The 24,206-nt window shown below is 34.8% G+C and overlaps 1 protein-coding gene across 13 annotated transcripts in view; it reads right to left on the bottom strand.

Moving 5' to 3' along the window:
* KCNMA1 (potassium calcium-activated channel subfamily M alpha 1) overlaps positions 1-24,206 on the bottom strand; it is a 526,598-nt gene that overhangs the window by 186,582 nt on the left and 315,810 nt on the right. For all 13 annotated transcript variants that reach the window (XM_072871308.1, XM_072871302.1, XM_072871307.1 and 10 more), the window contains 2 exons: positions 19,377-19,470; positions 15,625-15,736 (listed from right to left, as the gene is read on the bottom strand). In XM_072871308.1, coding sequence (XP_072727409.1) covers positions 15,625-15,736; positions 19,377-19,470 — 206 coding nt within the window. The remainder of the gene's footprint in view (positions 1-15,624; positions 15,737-19,376; positions 19,471-24,206) is intronic.

Below are 24,206 nucleotides of genomic sequence, written 5' to 3'. Positions count from 1 at the left end.
ACAGAAGGAAACCTGCCAAAGAGAAACCTGCTGTAGAGAAAAATAACTTTGTTATATCCAGTGACCATTCTCTCCTTGAAAACTACTTTTTAATTTATTTAACAGTAAGACAACACAGAATGTTCCACATGTTATCTTTCCTCTCTTTTAGGTTGCTACTTCTGAAACTACATTGTAAAAGCCATTGTTCTACAAGAAATGGCCCTTAAAATTTTCATTGGTCCTATTTCAAAAAGGGTAAAAGCATTATTCATAGGAAAAAAAAAAAAACAAAACTCGTGTGTCTGAATATAAAAACTATACAGGTTGGCCAACAACTACTTTTTGGTACAGCTTTGTAGCATTGTGTATGGGCTATGACAAAAAAAAGAACAATCTAATGTCCATTCGGCCAAGCACTTACTGATCATTAATCTCACTAAATATGTTAGAAGGTAAATTTACAATCCAAACTTGAGTTCCTGAAGAAATGCATGTAGTTGCATTATTTATTTTATCTCCCAGTCTCAAACTCTTAAGGTATTAAACAATTTTCAGAAAGCTTGGCACTAGCAATAACAAAAAGAGAGTCACTAGATACATAAACATTAACTTCACTGCTTTATACCACTTCAGGCAATGACTATGTCATATTCCATAAGACAAGAAGAGATATACCCAGTAGTGAATGAATAGCGGGTCTTTACATAAAATCAGAGTGTATTTTCTTGTAAGCATCATATTTTATAAAGGAAGTATTATCCCACCAAACTGATGGTGGTGCCACTTTTGACGAAAGGCTGAAAGCATGAAGGGAAGGATAAACAATATTCATACCTACCTCACGGAAACAAGAGGTAGGGAGAAAAGGAATTTATTAATCTCTCATTTTTGTATTTTTTTATCTTACAGCTGTGTAATCCTTTCTAGATACCAAAGTCCATATTCAAAAAGGATGCAAAATATGTCTTTTTAATTCTTTGATTTTTGGAGAATAAGTTAAATGGACACTTTACTGATAATGCTCCTAAAATCATGATGACCCTTGAAATAAGAGGTTACACCTCAGCAAGCTAACCTTGCAGAGAGGTGGCACTGAAGGTTGGAAACTTGGGGTTTGTTTTTTGAAGTGCCCATTACAACTCAATATACAGTAGTTTCATTTCCTGAAGAATGACAAGTTAGCATCTTGTATAATTTTCCCTGGCATTCATCAGGAACAAATTGCACTAAAATCAGGAAAATGCTATTCTGAGAGGCTGTAACCGTGGGGTAGGACAAATGATAAGAACAAAGGCAAAAGAAGGACAAAGGCCAGATCTAAAGCCTGACTCATGCTGCAGGACATTGGTTTAAAAAAAGACTTGCAATTCTGCCTGTCTTTCCTCCTGTGAGTCACAAGGCACGGGCCATAACTGCCAAAGAAACAATGAGCATGCTATGAAATAAGACTTGAAAAGGAGTCAAAAATTTCAGTTCTAATCAACTGGTATGATATAATGCATCCTAGCCGTTGAACCTTCTTTAGCCTTTGAATTGCGCAAAGAATATAATTAAAGAATAGATATGGGCAGATACATATAGACATATTAATTATGAAAAATGGGTTATGCAAATGATACACTACAAAATTCTATATGAGATTATGATCCAAGTGCAATTAAAAAATATATATATAAAAATCAGTTTTCTGACCAGATGGGTGCCAAACGTCATAAAATATTTACGCCTGTCCAAGAGAAGTGATGCCCTTTTACTCAGTGTAGAGAATGACTCCTTGGCCCATGGTTTAAATTTATATTGTAATAACAACAAACAAAATATTTCATACCCGCTGTCGGATTAAGAATTTAGGCATAAAATTTCATAGAAATCAAAGATTATGGTGTTTTAACTGCTTTTTGGAAATATAGCTGTCATGTAGGTCCACACACCTCTTATCAGTATCCCTTATTTCACCCCATGCCAGTACTAAAGTAGTCTTCCCCTATTCAGCATTGTATCATGTTTAAATACAAACTCTGAGAACTGCAAGTGTCAATTCAGCACTAAGGTTGAATCAACAATAAATACAGTAGAGGGAGTAACATTTAAAACTCCTCTCTTCAAATTCATGTCAGGCAGAAAATCTGTCTGCGATCTGCCTACTCAGAAGCAAATTCTCAGCGAGTTTCAAGTGCACACGAATGCTTGCTCTAATAGGTCAATGTTACCAAGTCACTAAGAACAGATAGGGAAAATTTCTCTGCACTATCAGATTAGATTAGAACCAGTGCCTAGAAAAGTAGGTGCCTGATGTTTTCATAGAAGATGCCGTTCCTCCAAATCTATGTATCATTTGCTACCTTCTGCTGAATGCAACATATTTCTTATACGATCCACCTTGCATGCAATTCTGTATAATTTCCTTTAGATGAATTTCCAAGTTAAGAGTGAGCACGAGAGAATCCAATTGAACCAATCTTGGTTTGTTTTTATTTTCTAGATGTCTCTGCTTTTACAGTGGTGATATCTACACTTTGCCCACAATACGAAGGAAAGTGAAACAAGGATTGTTTGAAGAGTCCAAATTCAGTGTTAATATGGAATTTAATAGAAAATAAAAGCTGGGATCACACTATTTTCTTTACAAATTATCCCATTTCATTTGAATATATACTTGCAATATTTTACATGTAGAGACTCAGATGTTCATTGACTGCCACTCCATCATGATCTATAACCACTATAAAAATAACTTTTTCTTAAGAGTTAGCATTGTCCTAACCACATATCTAGCCATTACTAAACACTTCATTAACTATGCTTTAATAAGTATCTGAATTTTAAATAATTAAATTATATGAAATTATATGCAAATTGTATATGTACAATACAAATTTAATACATAATAATAAAAATTATCTTAATTTATTTTATTATATACATAATCATTTAAGCACATAATTAAAAAGTGAACTTCTAAATAATCTGTATCTATTATCTACAGCAGCCTTTATGTAACAGAACATTAGTAAGAACCCCTATAGGATTTAGAACTTCAATAGCAGCTATGGAAGTTGGATGTTGAATAGGAAAGGGTCAAAAGGCTGAATTTTGAAAAAACAATAAATACAAAGGTTGTGAACGGCATTCAAATCATATTAGGATTTTATATTTATCCCACTGTGATTATTTCTTTTTCTGTCAAAAGGCTGAAGAGACATTACATCCTGGAACTTCACTGACTCACCTGACTTACCTCAGAAAAGCATCTCAGATCAGAATTAAGTAAAAGCAAGCAAACTGATACAATGTGAAAATAATATTCACTACAACATCAGCACACAGCGTCAATGCCATACTTAGCCACTAACATTACAGCTAGCTCATAGCAATAAAAGACCTTTCTGCTAGGCTACGGAGTTACGCATCCGCATCCCCTAAGTCTTGCATCAACTGAAATTATTCTACATCTTCAAGCACATGACACTTTGAACTACCAAGGGGCTGCAGTGTGGATGAATGAGACTGGCATTAACTGCTGGATGCACCGTGACTGGAAAAGAACCAGTGTATCTCTGTAGCACAGCATGAGCACATCTGTACACAAAAACTCATAGAGTTCTGAAGGAAAGTGTTCCACACAGTAAGGGGTTGATCAAAGAAAAACAACCAGAAATTAGGAAGACAATAAAGCTGATAGATAATTTATACTGAGCAGCAGAGTAACTAGGGGATAATGGAGAAATAACCACTGGAGAGTTTTGAGTACCTCAGAAATCTCATAATGCAGTAGACTAAACCATTTTGCTCTCAGTCATCTTTGCTTATGAGGGACTACAACATTTTCCTTTTGATTATGCAGATTATCATCTCCAGATATCCTAACTTGAATGCAAAACCTCTTGAAATTTAACTTGACAGTTAAGATACTAAACAGCTGATTCTTTTCAGCTAAGCCTCCGCAGTGATGCTACAATATTATTATTTTTAATAAAACCAGTACTCCTTACAGGACAATGCTGAACAAAATGCTGTGTACTAGACCTGCCCCTGTACAGCACACTTCCATCTGCCTTACTTTATAGAAGCTGATTGAAAAAGAAGGCAAAATAATTTCCCTGTATAAATCACTTATAACTAAAACAAGAAAATGGCTTTAGGAAAAAAAAAATGTTTATATACTAGAAGTTTTACTTATGTAGATAAACACACTTTTCTAAGTTTAAATACTATTTTTAAATTAAAAGATGCATTATTCTATTTTTGATCTTTATCTGCCATCTGCTATATTTTTACTAGCAACAAACAAAAGAGCTGATAAAGTCAAATAGGCTGCTTTTCCAATATTTCAGCTTTTGACCTGAAGTAGCAACTAGGGAGATTTCGTAAGAAAGCCTACTTCCAGCAAATGCCTGTGCAATTTTGAAGGCAAGAGAAGCTTAGATAGTTGGAACCTAAAATACCAAGAAAATTCAAATTCTTTGGCTTCATATCCCTTTATACATATTAAATCAGAGAAGTAAGATTGGTAAATTTAGAGCAAAATGTTTCATAACTAACATAAGCCTATATAAAATTTGCAAACACAATGTACTGATTTTTTCAAAAATAATTAAAAATTAAATGCCTGAATGAAAAAAGTGTACTCCAAAGTTTAGTAGCAGCTTATTTAACACTGCTCCATATTAAAAAGTTCCCTGAACAGAAGAAACTGGAAAAAGTAGCAGAAAGGTCCAAATGCATGCACTTATAAAGAGCAAGCAAATACTGCCCTCTGAGCATCATGAGCTTTATTGGCAAAGACTTTCTGGCAATCCATCAGGTACACCACTGCAGTGCAAGTAGTTATAGAGGAGTCAGTAACTTCAGAGACACTTTTGTGATGCAGAGAAATGTCCTTCCATTTATGGACTGGATTTTCTCTGCTGTGTTTCTATTTTTATTTTATTATGTAGAATTTGAGATAGTCTGATACTAAACAGTGCTGAAGGTGATAACAAGGTTAATGAATGCAAATGTCTGGGGGTCAGCAGTGAATAAAGAATAAGCCCTGCATAATGAAAGCATGGACACTATAAATATGGCAATACTAGAGAACCTTAAGCATTCAAAAAATTGATGTGAAACAAGTGGCAAAAAGTGGCAGACTATGAAAGATACTTTTTTCTCGACTTAAGTCAATATTGTATGAAACTCTGCCAGATGGTATAAAAGTCCTGTAGTCCAAAACCTCAGAAAAAGTCTTAAATACTTTAGCTGGAAGAACACTTATCTCTATATTCCAAATTTTCCTTCTCTACATGTCACCTGACTTTGTATGGCAAATTACTGCAATTACAAAAATTGAATAGTGGATCAAGGAACAGATTGAGGAGGAATGTAGCATTGTTACAAACTATTATCCATCCAACTGTTACTTCTGAAATGTCACATAAGCAGGAAGGTCAGAATTTTGCCCATATTGATACCTGCAGCATAGAAGCACAAGAAGTAATCTTACCTAATCCCAATGGGTTTTTGGTGTAACAGGTGATGGTCAAGCAGTGCATCTAAATAAACGTATTAAGTTTCCCCTTTTGAGTTTGTAATTATAAGAATACTGAAAATCTTAACCAAATCCTCTCTTGACTTTTCTTAGATTCTATATATGTAAGTTGAACGACGGAATTGTCAAAAGATTATTGAAAGGATATGAACGATCTGGTTTATATAAACCTCCAGTCTCAGTTGAGTATGTAAGTTCATTCAGAGCTCTCTGATATTCAGCAAGAACAGCCACTACATGAACTTTCTAAAGTCTCATACAGAATTCCTAAATTCTAATCTTTATAGTGAGATCCCAACTATCTTTGCATCAGTTTACATCAATTCCAGTTGCAACAGGATTTGCTTATGACTAATTCAGTCTTGCAAAAAGGTCAGGAGGAACATGGCTAGGGTTTGGGGTTTTTTTTTAAGTTACCTAAACTGCATAATGCAACTTTTCTTAATTCCACATCAACCAAGCCTCATGCACCACAGAGCACACTAGACAACTGATGCTGAATTAATGAGAGCTACATGGACATCTCAGTACATTTAGTCCAGGGCTTAGAAGATAAAAGAGATCCTTTAAGCTGTGTTACAGAAGTTAGATGCTTCAAAATACAAAATGAGCTAAAGCTCAAAAACGGTCACCAGAAATCATAAAACTTATGTTAAAATTACCAGAATATAAATTCTCATGTTCTAGGTATAAGAACTTCTGGTTTGGGGCTTATGAAGATATTAATTATATTACTTATAAGGTATAAAATAGTGTAAACAACAAGCATTGAAAATTCAAAGTTGAGAAGATCACACTCTGCAACAACATTACTCAGATTCAATGTATTTAAAAAAACAGTTACCAGGAAATAAGTAAAAGAAGATATCAGGGGGAAAAACTACTGGATAGTGCATAATGAATAGATTGGATGCCTACAAGATACTGTACAAGTTAATATACTATCTTGGAGCCAAGATATGAAATTTTATTTTCAACTGGTCTTTCAGCTGACTTTTAAAGGTAAGAAGCAATTAGTTAAATAAAAAAATTCTTCTCTCTCATATGACCATTCAGGAAAGTGTGCAGGTTAGTTACATGCTGTAGGTAGCTCAGGAAAATTTGGAAAGCATCTGACTAATGATAATGCAATGATCTTTTTGGACACTACAAGTAGCATTTTTAAATGCCCTCAGGCAAAGGAATACAAATGCCAGAAGACAGCATAAGTGAATTATGGGTTCCCTAAGCAGTTTGAGGGAAAGGGTTTTCTTCTTTTAGAACATTATTCTATACTCTATTAAAGACAAAACCGTACAGTTTGGGAAGCCTTCATTTGAGCAGAAGGGACTTAATCAGACTCTGAAAGACCACTGAAACCATTAGAGCACACAAGAGAAGTCATAAAGTAATTAAACTGGATAATAAAAGGCAGGATAACAAGAAAACATTAGAGTGTTTTTTCACATAATATCCAGATGTTGAGAACATATTTTGATTAGACAAGAAGGGATACGGAGAGAAGAAAGTTACATAACATCTCACAAAAAATGCAAAATTTTTGGCTATTATGAGGAATTGCAGTGATTTATTTTTCAGCACAAATCCCATATACTTGATACTACCATGCTATTACTATCCTAGAGGGAGTATGACTGAATGAAATATGAGTGAAAAAGTTAAAATCAGTTATTACAAACTACTTAGAATTTAGCAGTCCATCTATACCAAAATGACATTCTGTGTTTCTGAAGCACTAAATTTGGCAGACTATGATCATGAATATTTATTCATGAAAAAACATGAAATAGAATATTAACCAATGATGACAATAGGCAATTTGGGTATATCAGATAATGTAAAGTCTAGCTGCTTATGTTCCTTTGTATAATACATGTGGGAAAAAAAAGTTTGGTTTACACCATGGAAATGTCTATCTGGAAAACATATGCTGAAGAATATTAATATACCTTTAGAAGTTCTAAATAGTATAACCACAAAAGAACAGTAAGAATGTTTCATTGAAGGGAGGGTTTTCTATACGACCTCATCTTGGCACACAAGAAAAAAAGTTATTATGGAATTCAAATTTAGGCTGTTTAAATGAAAATACTGATGACATTTACTGTTCATGAAAAAAAAAAAAACAACCCCCCAAAAAACCCCAGAAGTCCAAAATATTAATATATATTTTGTATTTAAAAACATCAAATTTCAAAAAGAAGAAATTGTTTATGAACTATGTTAACCAACCATGGACTTACTGCATTGCAAATAAAAGACATTTTAATTGTAGTGTTCTATTACTAGCAGCACGGTGGACATTTCATTAATAATGGAGAAAAGGCAGAAGTGTCCCAAACATATTTTATTTTATAACTGAGAAAAAGCCAATCATGTAATAATGGCATACTTGGCTTCCTAACATGACTAAGGAGAATGTTAATAAACAAATCCGTTAAGCCAGACATTTTTAAGTCATCATGTCTGGGTAACTCACAATTTTTAAAACTCACTCTGTGGACTACTTGATGTTGGTTTTCAGTGAGTCTGGTACATATAGTTTATAGAAATTTCATAAATATTTAAGAAAGTTAATGTTATTTCCGTTATAATGTTTAAAAGAAGTAACCATAAGCCTATTAATCAATCTCAGACAAAACAAAGACTTCCACTATGAAGTAATTAAGTGGTCAAGATAAAGAATTATATTTATGCATACATTTTAGAAAAACATCCTATCCCATTAGCTTTTCCATTAAATGTCATGTTTGAATGATAAAGCTATAAATACTGATGTAATTTACTCAGCATTGCCATGGCACTCATTAAAGGGACCAAGAACCATTAAGTCTTGAAATGAACCTGGCATGTCTTACCTGGGAGTCTTGTCAGGGATGTGTTCTTGACCTTAAGGTATTTAATATTTCTATAAATATTCTGGACGGAAAGTAAAATCCACGCTAATAAAGTTAACCAATGATACTGGAGGATGTAATGCTTGATAATGCAGAGAACAAGCTAGTGACAAGCAGTCCTTGGGATCACGTGTAAAGCAGGATGGCAACAAACTATATGCACTTGTTTATAGGTAACTAGAAACTTAAGACTGCATTTTTTTTCTATTAAAGACGCATTCTTGCTCATTCAAGTTTTTCCTCTCAGAAGGAGACAGGAGAAGAAAAGATGCAAGAGGTCAAAGTAGTCCAGCCAGCCAGCCAGGTAAACTAGGAAGCACTTTTATTTAAAGCAATATAACTGGTATCAGCTATGATATTAATTTGCAATAGCTCCTCAACATTCAGAGAGTATGACTACTTTTGGGCTAAGCCTGCCACTCATTCACACAGGAAAAACTGAGGTACCCCCCGTCTGTGGCCCCTCCCAGTCAGAGTAGAATAGAAAACAGAATTAATTTAGGGTCAATTTTCTATGCAGTGTTAAGTACCACTCACAGACAGTGACAGACTGGGAATAGAAGGTGATTTAAATTATCCTGTTTACTTTGAATTCAGAGTTGTAGGGAAGCAAGCACACAGTTTCTATGAATGTCAGCTAGATGACAGGAACTGATGACACTTGAGACTAGTACTGTCCTTGCATTTCTCCTCTGCTCCAGTGTCTTTTGCCTAACTTGTTTGACCTCTCATCAGTGGAGGAGAGAGGAGAAGCATATTTCCACACTTGTGTGCAACAATATTCATAAGAGTTGGTCGTGGATGTTGCAACAAATACATATTTGTCACAAGGTTACCTTTTGCTATTCATATTGTAACAACTCAAAAGCCTTTTGTGAAGTATCACTTTAACCGGTACCCTATCAAAATGTACATGCTCTGTGAAAACTGAACTGATTACAGTATCTAGAAAAAAGCAAAAGAAACTGTTGTCTTCAGTATAATACAAATGTGATACAGTCCATTCAATTACATATTATTGACAAATCACCAAGCAGATTAAGTATTCAGAACTATTTTCATTAAATTCATTCTGATACCTGTTTGAAGGCATTTGAAGTGTATGAAGAAATGTTACTGCACAGAAAAGTAGTGAATATGCACATATACATAAAATACAATTCTCCTAGGAAATTTTACAGAATTTAGCTTCCATTATATATAAAATAACTTCTAATGTAAGTAAAATGACACAAAATGCTTTAAAGCTGTATAAAATACACTAGCTTTGTAAGAAATATTGTAGAATTTGGATGCGTATTCAAAGTTTTCGCCAATAGATGGCAGAAACGCACAATACTTAACCAACAAAATAATTGCAAATGATTGCAAATTTAAGGTGCTAAGATAAGGATAGTTTTGAGACCTGTGGATGCATCAAAAGACAGTAAACGATTATAAAGTTTTGGAACTCATAATTCGTCTCTCACACTGGTATCCCTACAATTTAGTTATCAGAGCACTTCTTTGCATCAGCATAACAAAGGTATTGCTCTAAGTTCCTTTAAAAGATATATGTTTTCCAAAAGGAATAAAGTGTTCTGCAGATACAAATATGGTTTCAGGCTGAGCTGTTCTATAGATGTTATGTCAAAAAAGTCTTATGTCAAAAAGTCTATAGTCTAAAGTATATAAAAACAAATGCTGTTTGCACATCACAGATTTTTAACTAAAGCTTCATCTTGAAGCACACTTGCTGGATGGCCAGGAGGCATTCACACCATCAGCTTAACTATCTTAATAAGACACACTGCTTTTTCTCCAAAGCCATCTATCTCTTTCCACAGAGGGAAACCAATTTCCTTCTCCGACTCGCAAAAACAGCTGAATGTCTACCAGAGATGTTGGAAACAGTCTTCTCAGACCAGGAATTGATACTGAGACCACAAGCCTCACCCAAAATTACTTGAGATGTCTGTAACAGGACCTGGAAAGAATTTGAGCAAGGACTGGAGAAAAGGATCCCCTCTTTTCCATAACTATGCTAATCACCACACAAAGAGATTTGGTCACTATGCTGTGCATGAGTCTACATTTGCACCTGTTGTCTGTCTTCTTTTCCCCACTGTAAATCTTGAATTATTTTCTTTAAAAAATAGCACGGCTTCAGCATCAGCCTAGACTAAAGGGGATTTCAGGAAAGAAGAATGATGAAAAAAATCTTCCTGGTGATAGAATCTATTAGGAATCAAACAGTTTCTATCGCTTGAAATTTTGTACTGTAGAATAGATGAAGCACTGAAAGCACATGGTCAGGAAAAGGAAATGGATTGTTTAATAGAACTTTTCTATCTTTAATTTCTGTGATTCAATAATATAAGACACTATCAAATCCATATATTAGGCTTTATTTAAATCACTGTAGTTCTAAGGCTGATTGTTCCTCATTCGCGTGTCCTTGTAAATGTGAAGCCAAGATCATTTTTTACGTGTTTAATCTTCCTCTAACAATACCATCCTGTCAAGGCAATTTATTCCAATACAGTCTGCTCATAAAATCAATATTTCCTTTTTCATAAGCATACAAGTACATGATAAAAGGCATTTCAGCTATTTGAAGTGCCTGTGCTATCATAGAAGATAGAATAACAGTTTTAAGTGGTGTGTAGAGTGTTTGTAAATCATTACTGAATACAACTGAAAGATGTTCATTTGTTTCAGGGCTCTCGGACTTGGCAGACTGCAAGCTATCCAAAGAAACAAAGATCTGAATCTGGAACTTAGCTACGATACTCAGTACATGATGACTTTGTGTTAAAAAAATGAGTTTTACCACGATGTTATTTCTCCTATTGCAAATTTTTTGTTTTCATCCAACAACCTTTTTAGCCTACTTAGACTGTAAAGACAGTATCTAGACTCAGCAATGCACTGAAATAATTTGGCTGAAATTCACTATCAAAATTACCTGTAAAATCTCAAAAGCCAGAAACTCCACCATTTCTGTCATCATTCTGCCCTTGGGAAGATTCTCTCCACTCCCCAGAAGCCTGCACTCCATGTGGAGAATTGTCCTTCTATCACTGTCAGAAAGTTTCTTGTACAGTGTTATACAAGAAATATTTATGATTTTATAAAGTATAGTTTTAGTTTATGTGTAAGTATCTACACAAATGCTACTGTTTGCAAAACAGTGTTGGAAAAATGTCAAGGGGATCTAGATGCAAATGAACATCAGAAAACACACTGATGTCTGTATCTGTACAGTTTTAAGTCAGAGCATAACAAATTTTTATACCGACTGTCAAAGCAATGTATATTACTGAATTAGATTCATTACAATTTTCTTCCCTTTCTCTATTCCCCCCCAATCTTTCAATAATATGTAGATTATTCCATGTGCCAGCTGTATTCTGCTCGTGTACTTTCTTTTCTTATGCTACCCTATGCTAGCAAAAATGATACCCTAGAAATCCTTTCTAAAGGATTTATCAAATATAAAAATTTGATATTTTGCAGGTTTAAAGTGCTGTTGTGCCTTCAGCTGTAAATTAGACAGTGAACACCCTACCATTCCTAGAAAACTTTTGATGGAAAAGCATAATCTGATCCATCTTGCATATTGAATTTTGTTTGCATACTGGAATCTAGGTGGAAGATCAGATTTGAAACAACATCCTTTATGAATACTGACTGAAAGTTTTGCTCATATACAGCATTTTGAGATACTGTTGTGGTTTAGCCTCAGTCAGCAATTAAGCACCACACAGCTGCTCGCTCACCCTCCCCCACCGTGGGATGGGGGAGAGAATCAGAAGAGCACAAGTAAGAAAACTTGTGGGTTGAGATAAGAACAGTTTAATAATTGGAACAAAAAATAATAATAAATTCTAATGAAAAGGAAAACAACAAGAGAGTGAGAGAGGAAGAAAACCCAGGAAAAAAACAAGTGATGCAATCACTCACTACCCACTGACCGATGCCCAGCCAGTCCCCCAGGCAGCGATCGCTGCCCCCCAGCGAACTCCCCCCACTTTCTATGAGCATGATGCCATATGGTATGGAATAGCCCTTTGGGCAGTTTGGGTCAGCCGTCCTGGCTGTGCTCCCTCCCAGCTTCTTCTGCACCTGGCAGACCATGGGAAGCTGAAAAGTCCTTGACTAGTGTAAACACCACTTAGCAACAACTAAAGCATCAGTGTGCTATCAACATTATTCTCATACTAAATCCAAAACAGCACTATACCAGCTACTAGGAAGAAAATTAACTCTATCCCAGCTGAAACAAGGACAGATACAAAAATACTTTTTATCAACAATCGAATGCAAAAGAGTAGTGGGGAAAGTGGAAGGCTTCGCATACTAAGGGTTACATAATAGCTGAATGGTGGCATTTCTGAACTAGCATAAGAAAAGGAAAAAAAACCACTGGCTCTCTCTTACAGTACATTAAAAGTTGATACATTCAGACCACATGTCCTCTGCTATACTTCACATCTTTCTATGAGCATTTAGTGCTCCAAAGGCAAAGTTTACTTTTTATTTAGGATGGTTTGGATTTTTTAAATACTGTTTAAACTGTGTGCTCGTACTTACTTTATTGTCAGTTAGCTAAACCAGGACAGTTCTTGTGAAATTGGGAATTCAGAGCGCCACATTCTGGTGACTTTCATTCTGTCTAGTACTTAGATGAACTCATCACAGCTGACTTACATGAATCAATAGTGAAATAAACTGGAAAGACCCTGATGCACAGTACATTCCATTTGTATTTGGGCTCCTAAATGATGTTGAAATTTAATGCCTATAAAGGAATCCTGCTTAATCAGTAACAAATTCTTAAAACATGCAAAGAATTATTGGTATACACTGAAGTCTGAACCTGTTACATGATTTTTGCATTGCCTAACATTAAGCACTCCCTATTTACTTGCCTCACCAGAAGGATAACCTCCCTGTGATTCCTATTTCCACAGGGACCCTTGGTGCAGAAACCAGAACTTATGTGTTCTGAATCACCCTCCACACAAGGATATCTCTCTCAATTACAAAAATTATATAAAAGGAAAATGAAAAGTAGGCATCTAACCTGAAACTGTAAATAATATGGTCCAAACACCCTCCCTTCCCCTCCACTCACACTCCCAGTCCTGCCACTGTATTACCTACAAGTATGCCCGAAGTATTTCAGCTCCACAGGCAGAGTGAATTTTGCCATCTCTTTAAAAGGTGTAAACGAATAGATAATCTTCATTAATACACTTCAGTGTATTTGCTTAAAAACTCTTTCATCACAGTATCTCAAAGTAATAATTTGCTGATCTAAATTGCAGCTATGTCAGGGACCTCAATAATTCAAATTTTTTAACTAATGAAATATTTCACGAAGGATTATTTTCCTTAAAGATAAAACCCCTTTAGAATAAAGGCAGTGGAAGCAGGTGCAAAGCTCAAACATTGTAAATATGTCACTCCTAAGATGACTACATAAAAAAAAAAATCTGTGCCTCAGCAGGTGACAAATGTCTCAGGAGGATTCCGTGAGAAAACAGGTAAACTGGGACTATAAACAATAAAAAGTGACATTGGTGTAATTAAGAGAGATGGAAATCCTTTCAACCCTATGAATAAATATAAGTACTATGCTTAACTCTTCCCGCAAAATGACATAAAGCTTGTAAAAACTATCCAGCAGAAACTGCTAAATGGGAAAACTCTCTCATTATTCCTGTTGGTACTGTTAGTTAGATTGCTGTGTCACCATGAGTCAGTCAATTATGCAGTCACTTTCACAAAGGGTATTCATCTCAAATAATTGTCTCTTTGCCTCATTTCCCAAATTTTGCACTTTTGCTATTTTCTCATTCCATATTCCTTTTGTATGGATCCTGTGATTCTAGTTTTTGCTCTTAGATAGCCTTCATCTCCAATTATTTCAGTCTCAAAGTTCTGGAAAACTCGCATTCAAGTGTGAAAATACATCCCGTTAATGCACATAATGCAAAGAATCTGGGATTGAGTTATAGCTAGTAAAATCAGTAATTTTCTTTTAAGCACAAGCTTGTTTTTTATTTACATACCTTCTTTTTTTATTTGATTTCGTATCAATATGGAACTGTATGACATTTTCTCCTTCAAAAACCATTACTTCATTATACATAAGTGACAGAAGCGTGTGATGAAGATAGTAATCATATGAGGATCTGTAGTGATCTTTCCTTGCTGTTTTACTGCTTTCTTCTTTGGCATACTAATAACCACTGATGTATATAGTATGAACTCTAATGTGGTTATATGTTTCTTAATCTCTTTTCATACAACAGTAATTCATCAATAATTTTTGCATCTTTGCACTTCTGTATCAAGTTGAAAATATTGTAATACTATAAAAGATCCTCTGTTTTATTTTCCTTTCCTTGTGAAACATTTTAAGATGACCACTCTCTTCAGTTTTCAGGGACAATGAGTGCCTGTATTTCTGGAGAAATGGATTGTCACATTCTGAGGTTTCATGTGTTTGTGAATGCCATGCCTTTAGACAAGTATGCCATTTTTAGGAAGTTTTCGCTGAATAAAAAATACCAAATTTGGACCTTCATTTTACTTAACTAGAAAGAATATGCAATTTGTACAAGAAACTTCATATGCCACATTATGGGTGTTCTTTATTTAATTTCTTTTGTCTGCTCTGCTTAATTTTGTATTCCCTTTTACATGTGGCATATTCTTTTCTAATGCATTCCTAGCAGTCCTACACAAATGTTAAGCCCAGTGTCTAAATAAATCTTCCAAATCTGTTTTTTCAGTGGATTTAAAATTTAGCTACATTGGCTCAAAATGTGAAGAAAATTTGTTGATTTTGTTGTTGAAAATGATTCATGGCAATCCAGTTAGGTGAATGAATGGTCTCGATCACCTGTTCAGGTTGTAAGCTGAGGCAATTACATCAAATTCACCATTTTACAAAAACAGTCTTCTGTTAGACAGTACTTCCAAGCTGGAGTTCACCACCACTTAGAGCAGGAGATTATATTAATGAATCAAGAACAAAATGGACTTAGTAAGTGCTTTTTCTGACATAACCCACTTGTCTGCTGAAATGGCAAATTCACTGCAAAAACAATTTTGGAACATTCTTCTGCTTACGCGATGCCACAAGATGAAGAAATTCTCCATCAAAATGTACAAAGTTTAAGTATTTTTATAACAGCTATTAAAAGGAAAAACTATTTTACTTACCAAGCCAACTCCTGTTTAAATATACTGACACAAACACTGGAGGGACCGTGAAGAAATCTACTACTGAGTTAACTTCTAGCCAAAACCATAGCTTGTCATTGGCTGCTATGAACTGAAAAAAAAAAGAGGGGGAGGGATAAAGAATCAGATTATGCTCATGGTGGTTGCAAGTACGTGCAATATTTTCCATTCTAAAACATTAAACTCCAAAGTTAGTGGAGAAGTAACTGATGGTTTAGGTCAGTCCAGACAAAACAACGTGTCTCACTGGAAAGAAGTCTGTATTGTGCATTGCTTGATAATCACACTGAGATTAAAATGAAAGGTCTAACTAAAAAGACAGATCGTTTATATGATGAATTGTAATATTTGTGCTAAGAACCATTTTCTCCACATTTATTAACAATGTATCAGCAATATTAGGAAAGTGTAGGTAAGTATAAAATATTTCAAAGTATATCACCTTTGCTCTAGCACACCAAACATGTTGGTAGTGGACTCATCATGTATTCGCTGTTCACAGGTTTCTAAATACATGATAGTTTATAAAGAGTCCCATTATCATCCTATCCAGAGGTAATCACCAGGATGACTCCTACAAGGCATAATTCAGGAATTCAGTCCTTCGAATTGTGCCATGGATGAGGTCATTTCTCTCTCCTGACTATGAAATCAGCCTAGGGAAACTGGCAAACTCAGATGCCAAGGACATCATGGTTTGAACTTGCCTATTCATCTACGTACTTAAATAAGGTCAAACTAATATCCACATTCAAGTAATAATTACAACATATGCTTTATATAAATATGAAATCTAAATATACAAATAAATATAAAATTTTAGTGCATCATGAAGATATTTAACTGAGCGGTTTTACTCATGTAAGTCTTAAAACTTGGACTAACATATTTCAAAACAGTGCTTGTATTTTTTTAATTACAGACAATATCCATTGTCTTTCTTCCAAAGCAAATACTGACGTTCTCTAATTACTTCATCCACTTAATCTCCTTGCTTAAGAACTACTTTAAAACTGTAACAGAAAATGTTTATGGTCCATACCAACTTTGCTGGAATCCCAGATAAAATATTGGAAAGGGGACTCTACTGATGTCAAGAATGTTGAAATCATACTTAAAAAGAAGACAGACAACATGAGCAGCATCTGCCTCAGAAAAGACTCAAACCCAAAAATAAATTGACATTTTGTTAGTCTGTATTACTCAATATCAACGCTCCAGCATGAAAACTGAACAAAAATATCCAGTTTCAGCAGAAGCTTTCAATTCCCTTCTGTTGAACTTAGAAGTAGTCAGACTATTTGGAACTAAAAGCTTTTTAAGATGTCAGATCAATATTTTCATAACCTGCAACATACCTTCTAACCAGCATTTTACCTTTCCACAGGGCACAACATTTAGGCTTTCAAAAAGGTTCAAGCGTGTTATTCAACAATGAAAACAAAGTCTGTTGACTGTAAAGGCCACTCATACTTTTCTATGGACGTATTTGAACAGTTATTCATTTAGGTAATTAGCGACTAATAAAAGCCCATTTCATTACAGAAGCAATCCTACCATGCTTGAAGAGATATCATGTTCTTCTAGAAGCACTAGCATAATTCTGTCACTTCCAAAGGATTACTTCCATACTTGCCATATCTCTGCCAGACCCTATTGCTTGATTATGTGCTAACTCATGCAGTTTGGGCTTAGTCTTCATCAGCAGTTTGCAGACCTCACTTCTGAGTTCTCACATAGTTGAATACTAGCCAACAAAGATTTTAAAATGGATATACGTGTGTTTGATCACAAATATCTTCTAGAACTTAAGATATTGTAATATTTATATGATTTTGAGTTGCAACATCATTTCAAGGAGAACAGATGGAGAAGGATGAGATTTTAAAATATTTCTTCAAATACTTTAATTTGCCAGTGAGTCCTCACAGGAGATATTTATCAGAAAAAAAACCCCAAACCCTAAAATAGCTAAAGGTATGAGATGCTTATTACATAACTAGCAAATTCATTATTCTTGCATCCACACAACCAAGTATCACCTTTTCCTCAGGTGGACAGGTAGCTCAGCAGGACTTCTTGAAGAACTGAAGTTACACCTATATTAGCATTTTAACTTAGATAGGGAGTACTAACCTGAAAGTGAATCCTTATCATCCCCATTTACCATACTTCAGTTTGCATCACAAAGCAGTTTTGGATAACACAAAGATTTGTTTTGGTTGGAACTAAAACTGGAAAAGGTGTTCCAGCAGTGCATCTCACATACTGTAACTGCTAAAGTGTGTTCAGTCAACAGGACCAGAGTGGACTCTACGTTACTCTCTCTCCCTTCCAAAAAACACACAGTGTGGATATGAAAGTATTAGCATCAGCTCTCAGTATATTCTCTGTTATTGTGCTCTGCTGCTTGATAATGCAGCCTAAGTTACTGCTTTGAGTAAGTAAGAGTGGCCAATACGTAATTTTAATTCTCTTGGTAAGAACATACAACCTTATAACTAGTAAAAAATTTACAAAGCATTTGGATACTTCTAAAAAAAAGGTTCTTGGAAGTTCACAAGTACCGTGCATTGAATCTGTTACGTCAAAAAGTTAACCTATATTGCAGGCCTGGTGGACATCTACAAAAGCCCCCTAAATCCATAAGAATTAGGGGCTATTACACTACATGTTTTTAAAATACAGCTTAGAACACATACATAGTAGTGTAAATACTGAAGGAATTTATCTATTTAGCTAAAGGATAGATACTGCACCTAGACTGGGTAATGAAGTAACCTAGATTTGCAACAAAATTCCTTATTGGATCATCAGAAAAAGCTGGTTAAGTTGGTCAGAAGTTAAATAGGAGGAACTCAACTATCATAGTGACATAGGAGCTCCTGTGATTCAGGAGCAAAATGGACAAAGGAACATCACGAGGTAATACTTGTATCAAAATTAAAGACCAATGTGGCAGACTTTCTGCTCACATGAGGTTTTCCTTATAGCTCTGTTATGTTTGAGGCCTTTTTTCCCTGATTTGCCAATTAACAATAAGCAAAGTTAGTTTTCAAAGTGTATTTAAAAAAAAAACAACAAACCCAAACAAAAAAAACCCCAACAGCTTGAATTGCAAGCATTACTGGCCCAAACTTTTAAAAGTGCCTACCTGTTTCAGATGTCCCAAATTTAGATCCTGAAACAGCATTACTGGATTTTCAGAAAGTGATAAGTATATTCTAAGGATATACATTTCAGCATGTTGACTAGTATTTCCAGCTTCTGCAAAGCATTCATTAGCAGTCTGGGAAAGTAGATGTGCATAAAACTGAATACAGCAGCTCTACCAGCTGTTATCCCAACCTTCGACTGCCAAAGACATATCTAGCAGCACAGGAATAGATCAAGTATTCACTAGTCTTGCTGAGGTAGTTATCACTCCATTGAGAACACTGAAACTAGATTCGACGTCACTGACCTGCACTGAACTGTAGTAGTTTTCACTTTCTACCACATGAGAACATTCTGGAACAGATGGCTTAGCTTATAAACTATCGGTCTCCTTAGTGATCTTAGATGCTTATTATTATTACCTAAATGTTCTCAATCAAATGCTTTGCTCATGCATTTTAGAAATTAGTTTAATTTTGTCCAGCCATTGTAAAGTCAGGCTGTATTCAAAGACTCTCTCTATCCAATAGCTATATTCCCTCCCTGACTCATGCTATCAAAGACACACTACTTACACGCAAGCCGAAGTAGAGTAGGAAGAACACATTGAAAGCCATGTCGATCTGTAATGTGAAATCTGTGTAGAAATGGTGGCAGGATTCTATTGGGCTATTTGAAAGAAAAAGAAATCGGAGTAAATTGTCAGTATATGAGTTTCTACTCTGGTGAGATTTTTATGCATTTCATTAAAGACCTTGATTCAGAAATCACATTTCTGCTTTCCAGTTGTTTACAAGATACAAGCAAGCATATCAAGTGAATTATTTCATTCATTCAGTTAGTCATTCATACAGTCTTTATATTCACCTGTTCAGGTAATATCTGAGAATTAACATGCAGATACCTTTAGGGAAGGACAAGCAGGAGAATACCTCAGGATTCCTTAACCCCACATTAACCCTTAAAGAACTGACTTCTTTCTATAGGAGACATACCTATGATACTTTAGGAACAAACCTAACAAGCACACAGCTACAGTAAAGCATTACATGTTCTTAATTCATGTCGTAACATAAAACCTTAAAAAAAAAGTAGTTGCTTAGGAATACATTACCCATTAGCAACCTAGGGTACTTATTCTTGTAGAATCCCTTGTTTATAAGAAGTTTTTGGTTTTGTTTTTTTTTTTCTTTTTCTCACTTCTTTTTTGTGTATGGCTATTTAATGTACTTTATGTACAGTACTATGAGCTGAGTATAAAAGCAGCATAGCCCACTGGTAAAATTAAATAACAAAATAAATTGAGGAATTTGAAGCAGTACTCTAAGGGTTAATTTCTGCATGCAGGTTAATTAAAATACCTTTGTGTGTGTCAGGCAGCCATTGCAAATTCTAGCTTACTATCTTATGCTTTATTTAACAGTGGGACAGGTCCAAAGCATACTCTATACAAACTGGTACTTTACAGATATACTTTTATCTAAGGAAGGGTATAACTTCCACAACTATGATTAGTGATTTATTTGTGAGGTTTCTAAAATAGGTTGGTGAAGCCACAGACCAATGTTGAAGCCACAGACCAAAGTGAAAGTCATGTCCCAATATATGCTGATATATATACTATATATACATAATGTCCCACCATATACACATATATATACACACATATATTGCAAATGATCATTTATTCATCACAACTGTAATAAAGTGGAAAACTAGAACGTAGCTCATTTGATCATTTGGAACCCTAGAAAACACCCTTTTAGGAAAGAAGAAATTCTTTGGCTTCCCAGGTCAAATAAATCACTGAATGTGAATGTAATACCAGTTAGTATAGCGGTAGCTCTGCAAATATAATGCTAGACTGTTCAACAAGCAAGATTCTATGTGTTATGAATGTCAGTTACCTAATTTAAGGCATAAAGGGAATTACCTGGGCTACCAGGTCATTACACATGCAGCCAAATTTTCCATTCCTTGTATACATTACAGGTCAAACAAGTTAAGTACAGCATGCCCTCTCCTGTCTTTAGATGCATGAATGTATACAGCAAAATTCTCCTTGATGTACAATAGCTTTATATTTTAAGAAGTTTCCATGCTATAGGAAATCATATTAAAATGGGTTTTTAAAACCTATTTGCAAAAACATTGAAGTTATGAAGCATTTCTGTTATAGTTCAAATAAAATTGATTTACAAAAGCAGGCAGAAGGGAAGAGAAACCAAATGTTAACATATAGGACGGAAGACAGCACCTCATACTTTACAAATACAGCTTTAGCTACAAAAAGAGTGGGTGTAATCTGAGAACCCAACAGGATCATTTTCTGTATGGCATTATTGAGAGCAAAGGATTTTGTCAAAATAAGGTAGGCTACACACTGAGTCACTACGCACCCTATCAACAGAAATCACAGGAAGTACAGCAGAAGCAGAATGAAAAACCCTGCGCCAACACAGAGGCTTCGACCCTTAATTCCAGGTTAGGTTCCTGTAAAAGCTGCAGAAATTCACTGAAGCTAGTGGAATTGCACAGGTTTATAACTAGGATAGAGAGCTTAATTATCTTCCTTTCCACAGTTATTTGGTACTTGTCATGATTGTTAGATAAGGTCAGCTAAGGTTGCAGCTAACGGCTGTACTTTACAAAAAACTAAAAGATCTGACAAATTAGCTAATGCATAATACATCTTCATCTTGCTTGCAAAATACTTAGCACAATGGACCACAATCCTGAGTTGGGACTTTTGTTTACCTAATACCAGAGCTACTTTTTCTGCTAGTCATATCCCTAAAGCATCCTTCATTTCACAGATCATCTCTCTTTCAATTTCTAAGTTATCCATTTCAAAGACAAACACAATGTCCTTTCCTTTTTATTTTAAATGATGATTTTGTCAGAAAGGCATGTCACTAAGGATAAAGAAATGATTATTTACACTCACAGGATGGACTATACAAGATTTTCAATTTTCCAAATTAAATTTTGGTGATATTATTCAGTTTGGAATTTTTGTTTTCATCAGTAGCTCATGTTTGAGCCGAGAGAAAAATATGGCCACTAACCTTTATCATTGCACCATTCAGCCTGCTGCAGAAAGGAAGCCAATTTGAAACTCCTCTTTACATCAAGTTTTCCAAAAACAGAAGTGCTATAGTTCTTAGAGTTCCAGACAATAGTGTGCTGGGGTCTTCAGGACTAATAATATATTCCCTGTTTTAAACTAAAATCAGATGGCTTGTCCTATGGGATTTCAGCCCTTTAGGTCAGCAAAGGTTTCACCTCTGAAGAAGGCAACAGACTGTTAAAAATGCTTTTATTACTCTTCCATGCAAGTGTGCTTCATTGTAAGTGTGGTTTCACACATTTATACTGCTAAAAACCAAGATAAACTACATTAAAATCAATGGAATAACATTATACTAACAATGATAGGAAAGATTTAACATAACTAGATAAAAATTACAGTAATGTAACTCTAAATGCAACACATGTGCACTTTGAAAGCTACACAAAAATTGAAAAAAAAATGCTGTAGCCATGACTTCTTGTGTTTTGAAAAGAAAAACTCATAGCACCAATTTTATTTTACTTAACGCAGGGCTACCCTGTTGATTATCTATCAAGGACTATAATTCCCCTTTGCCCTGCTATCTTTTTATGTAATAAAATAAAAGCTACAAGCAATGCCTGGGCTACACAAGCAAGATTTGAGAGACTGACAGTTTTCTTCAGGTCAACATTTATATCAAGTTATCATCTGCTGCAACTGTGTGCTCTGTGCTACAATTTAATATAAAAATTGCACCTAGAGAAATAACAGTGGGCTTAGTTTGCCTAATCTGCAGTAAAGACAGAACCTTATTTGATCTTTCAGGCATGGACTACACTCTGTTAATTCTCTTCCTTCCTCTTCTGCTCTTTAAACACTGCTATTCGTTTCAGTTTCACATTACCTCTATTTACTTGTTCTGTTTATTATTACAGCATTTTTATAGCGATACTAGTAGTTATAAAGCCCCATTATACAGGTATCAAAGGCATAAACTGGTTCAGTGAGCAAGAGTAACTACAAAAGAAGTAACAAAAATACTCTAGTTTAACTTTACACAGATGGGGCAAAATTTTGACAAGGTGTTCCCAGCATCCTTAAACCTTTTTCACAATCGACACTGAAGCCAACGCTTCACGTGACACTTTTACCATAGCTGAACAAACCCCTTGTTGCTTCAGTTCAAAAGAATTTCCTGCTGTTTAAATAACTACTTTTGTCACAAGTTTATTTCAGGTATTTATTATTCACACTTATTTCTGGTTCATTTGAAATGCTTCTAATGCATTTGAAATGGTTCTACTGGGATTATTCTTTGAATACTCATAGAATGAGTGGGAGAGGGCAAGAAATAGTAGGTATTTTAATGTTTTCTGAAATCATTTGTTTCTGCAAGTATATTAATATGAAACTTCCCACAGAAGAAACCTTCATAGAATATTTCCAGGATTCTGCAATTGCAACAGAGTTGAAAACACCTTGAGTGTTTTTTCCTGTATCATTTCACCTCTTGATAGGACCTGTAAAGCCCATTTCCAACTTCAGATCAAAGCCTAGGCACGACATATCAATCTATGTCACAGTGCAATCACTGCCATTATGACCACACAGAAGTAAGGGGAAGAAATTCTACGTTCATTCAGACTTCAGGCCAGCTTTGCAATCATAGTGACATCTATCTGGATGCTTTTACATAAAATGTTCTCCACAATAATGGGAAAGATTGTGCACACCCAATTCAGTACTTGAAATAACTATCCAATATGCAATTTACAGTTCTCTATTCTTTCTGTGTAAAGAAGTGGACTCTTGTATTTTTGGCACATGTCATGTCAGTCTGCTCCTAATGTTTTTTGCCTTTTTTTTTTTTCTTTTTAATGACAAGGCCTGCAAAGACTAAGATGGATGCCAATTTTTATTTATGTATATTTATACACCAAAATGCAAAAGGTTAATTTTAAGACATATTAATCTAGTTACATTTTTCCAAGTGTTTTGAAGATAATAAGTTCTATGTAAAACATTCATAAACCACCACAAAAGAAAACTACTTCTACTGTAACTTCAGGAACGTACTGATGTTAATATTGTACCACAGCTGCTACATCTTTGGAACTTTAAGAAGTTATTGAAACTTTTAGAAATTCAGAGAATTGTCCTAATTTACAATTTTAATTTTTGGAAGCAAAGCTGTCTTCTGAATGGTGGAGGAAAAACTAAATCCATTACTGAAATTAGATAAAATATATTTCAATTCTTAATCTTAAGTAAATAAAATGTAAAACTGAAAAAGTTGGAACTAAAAAAAATTGTTACAAACTTAAAGTGTCTGAGAAAGAAATACAACCAC

This window comes from Ciconia boyciana, chromosome 8 (genome assembly GCF_034638445.1).
Source record: "Ciconia boyciana chromosome 8, ASM3463844v1, whole genome shotgun sequence".
NCBI classification, from domain to species: Eukaryota; Metazoa; Chordata; class Aves; order Ciconiiformes; family Ciconiidae; genus Ciconia; species Ciconia boyciana.
This window is presented reverse-complemented; position numbering and strand designations above follow the sequence as displayed.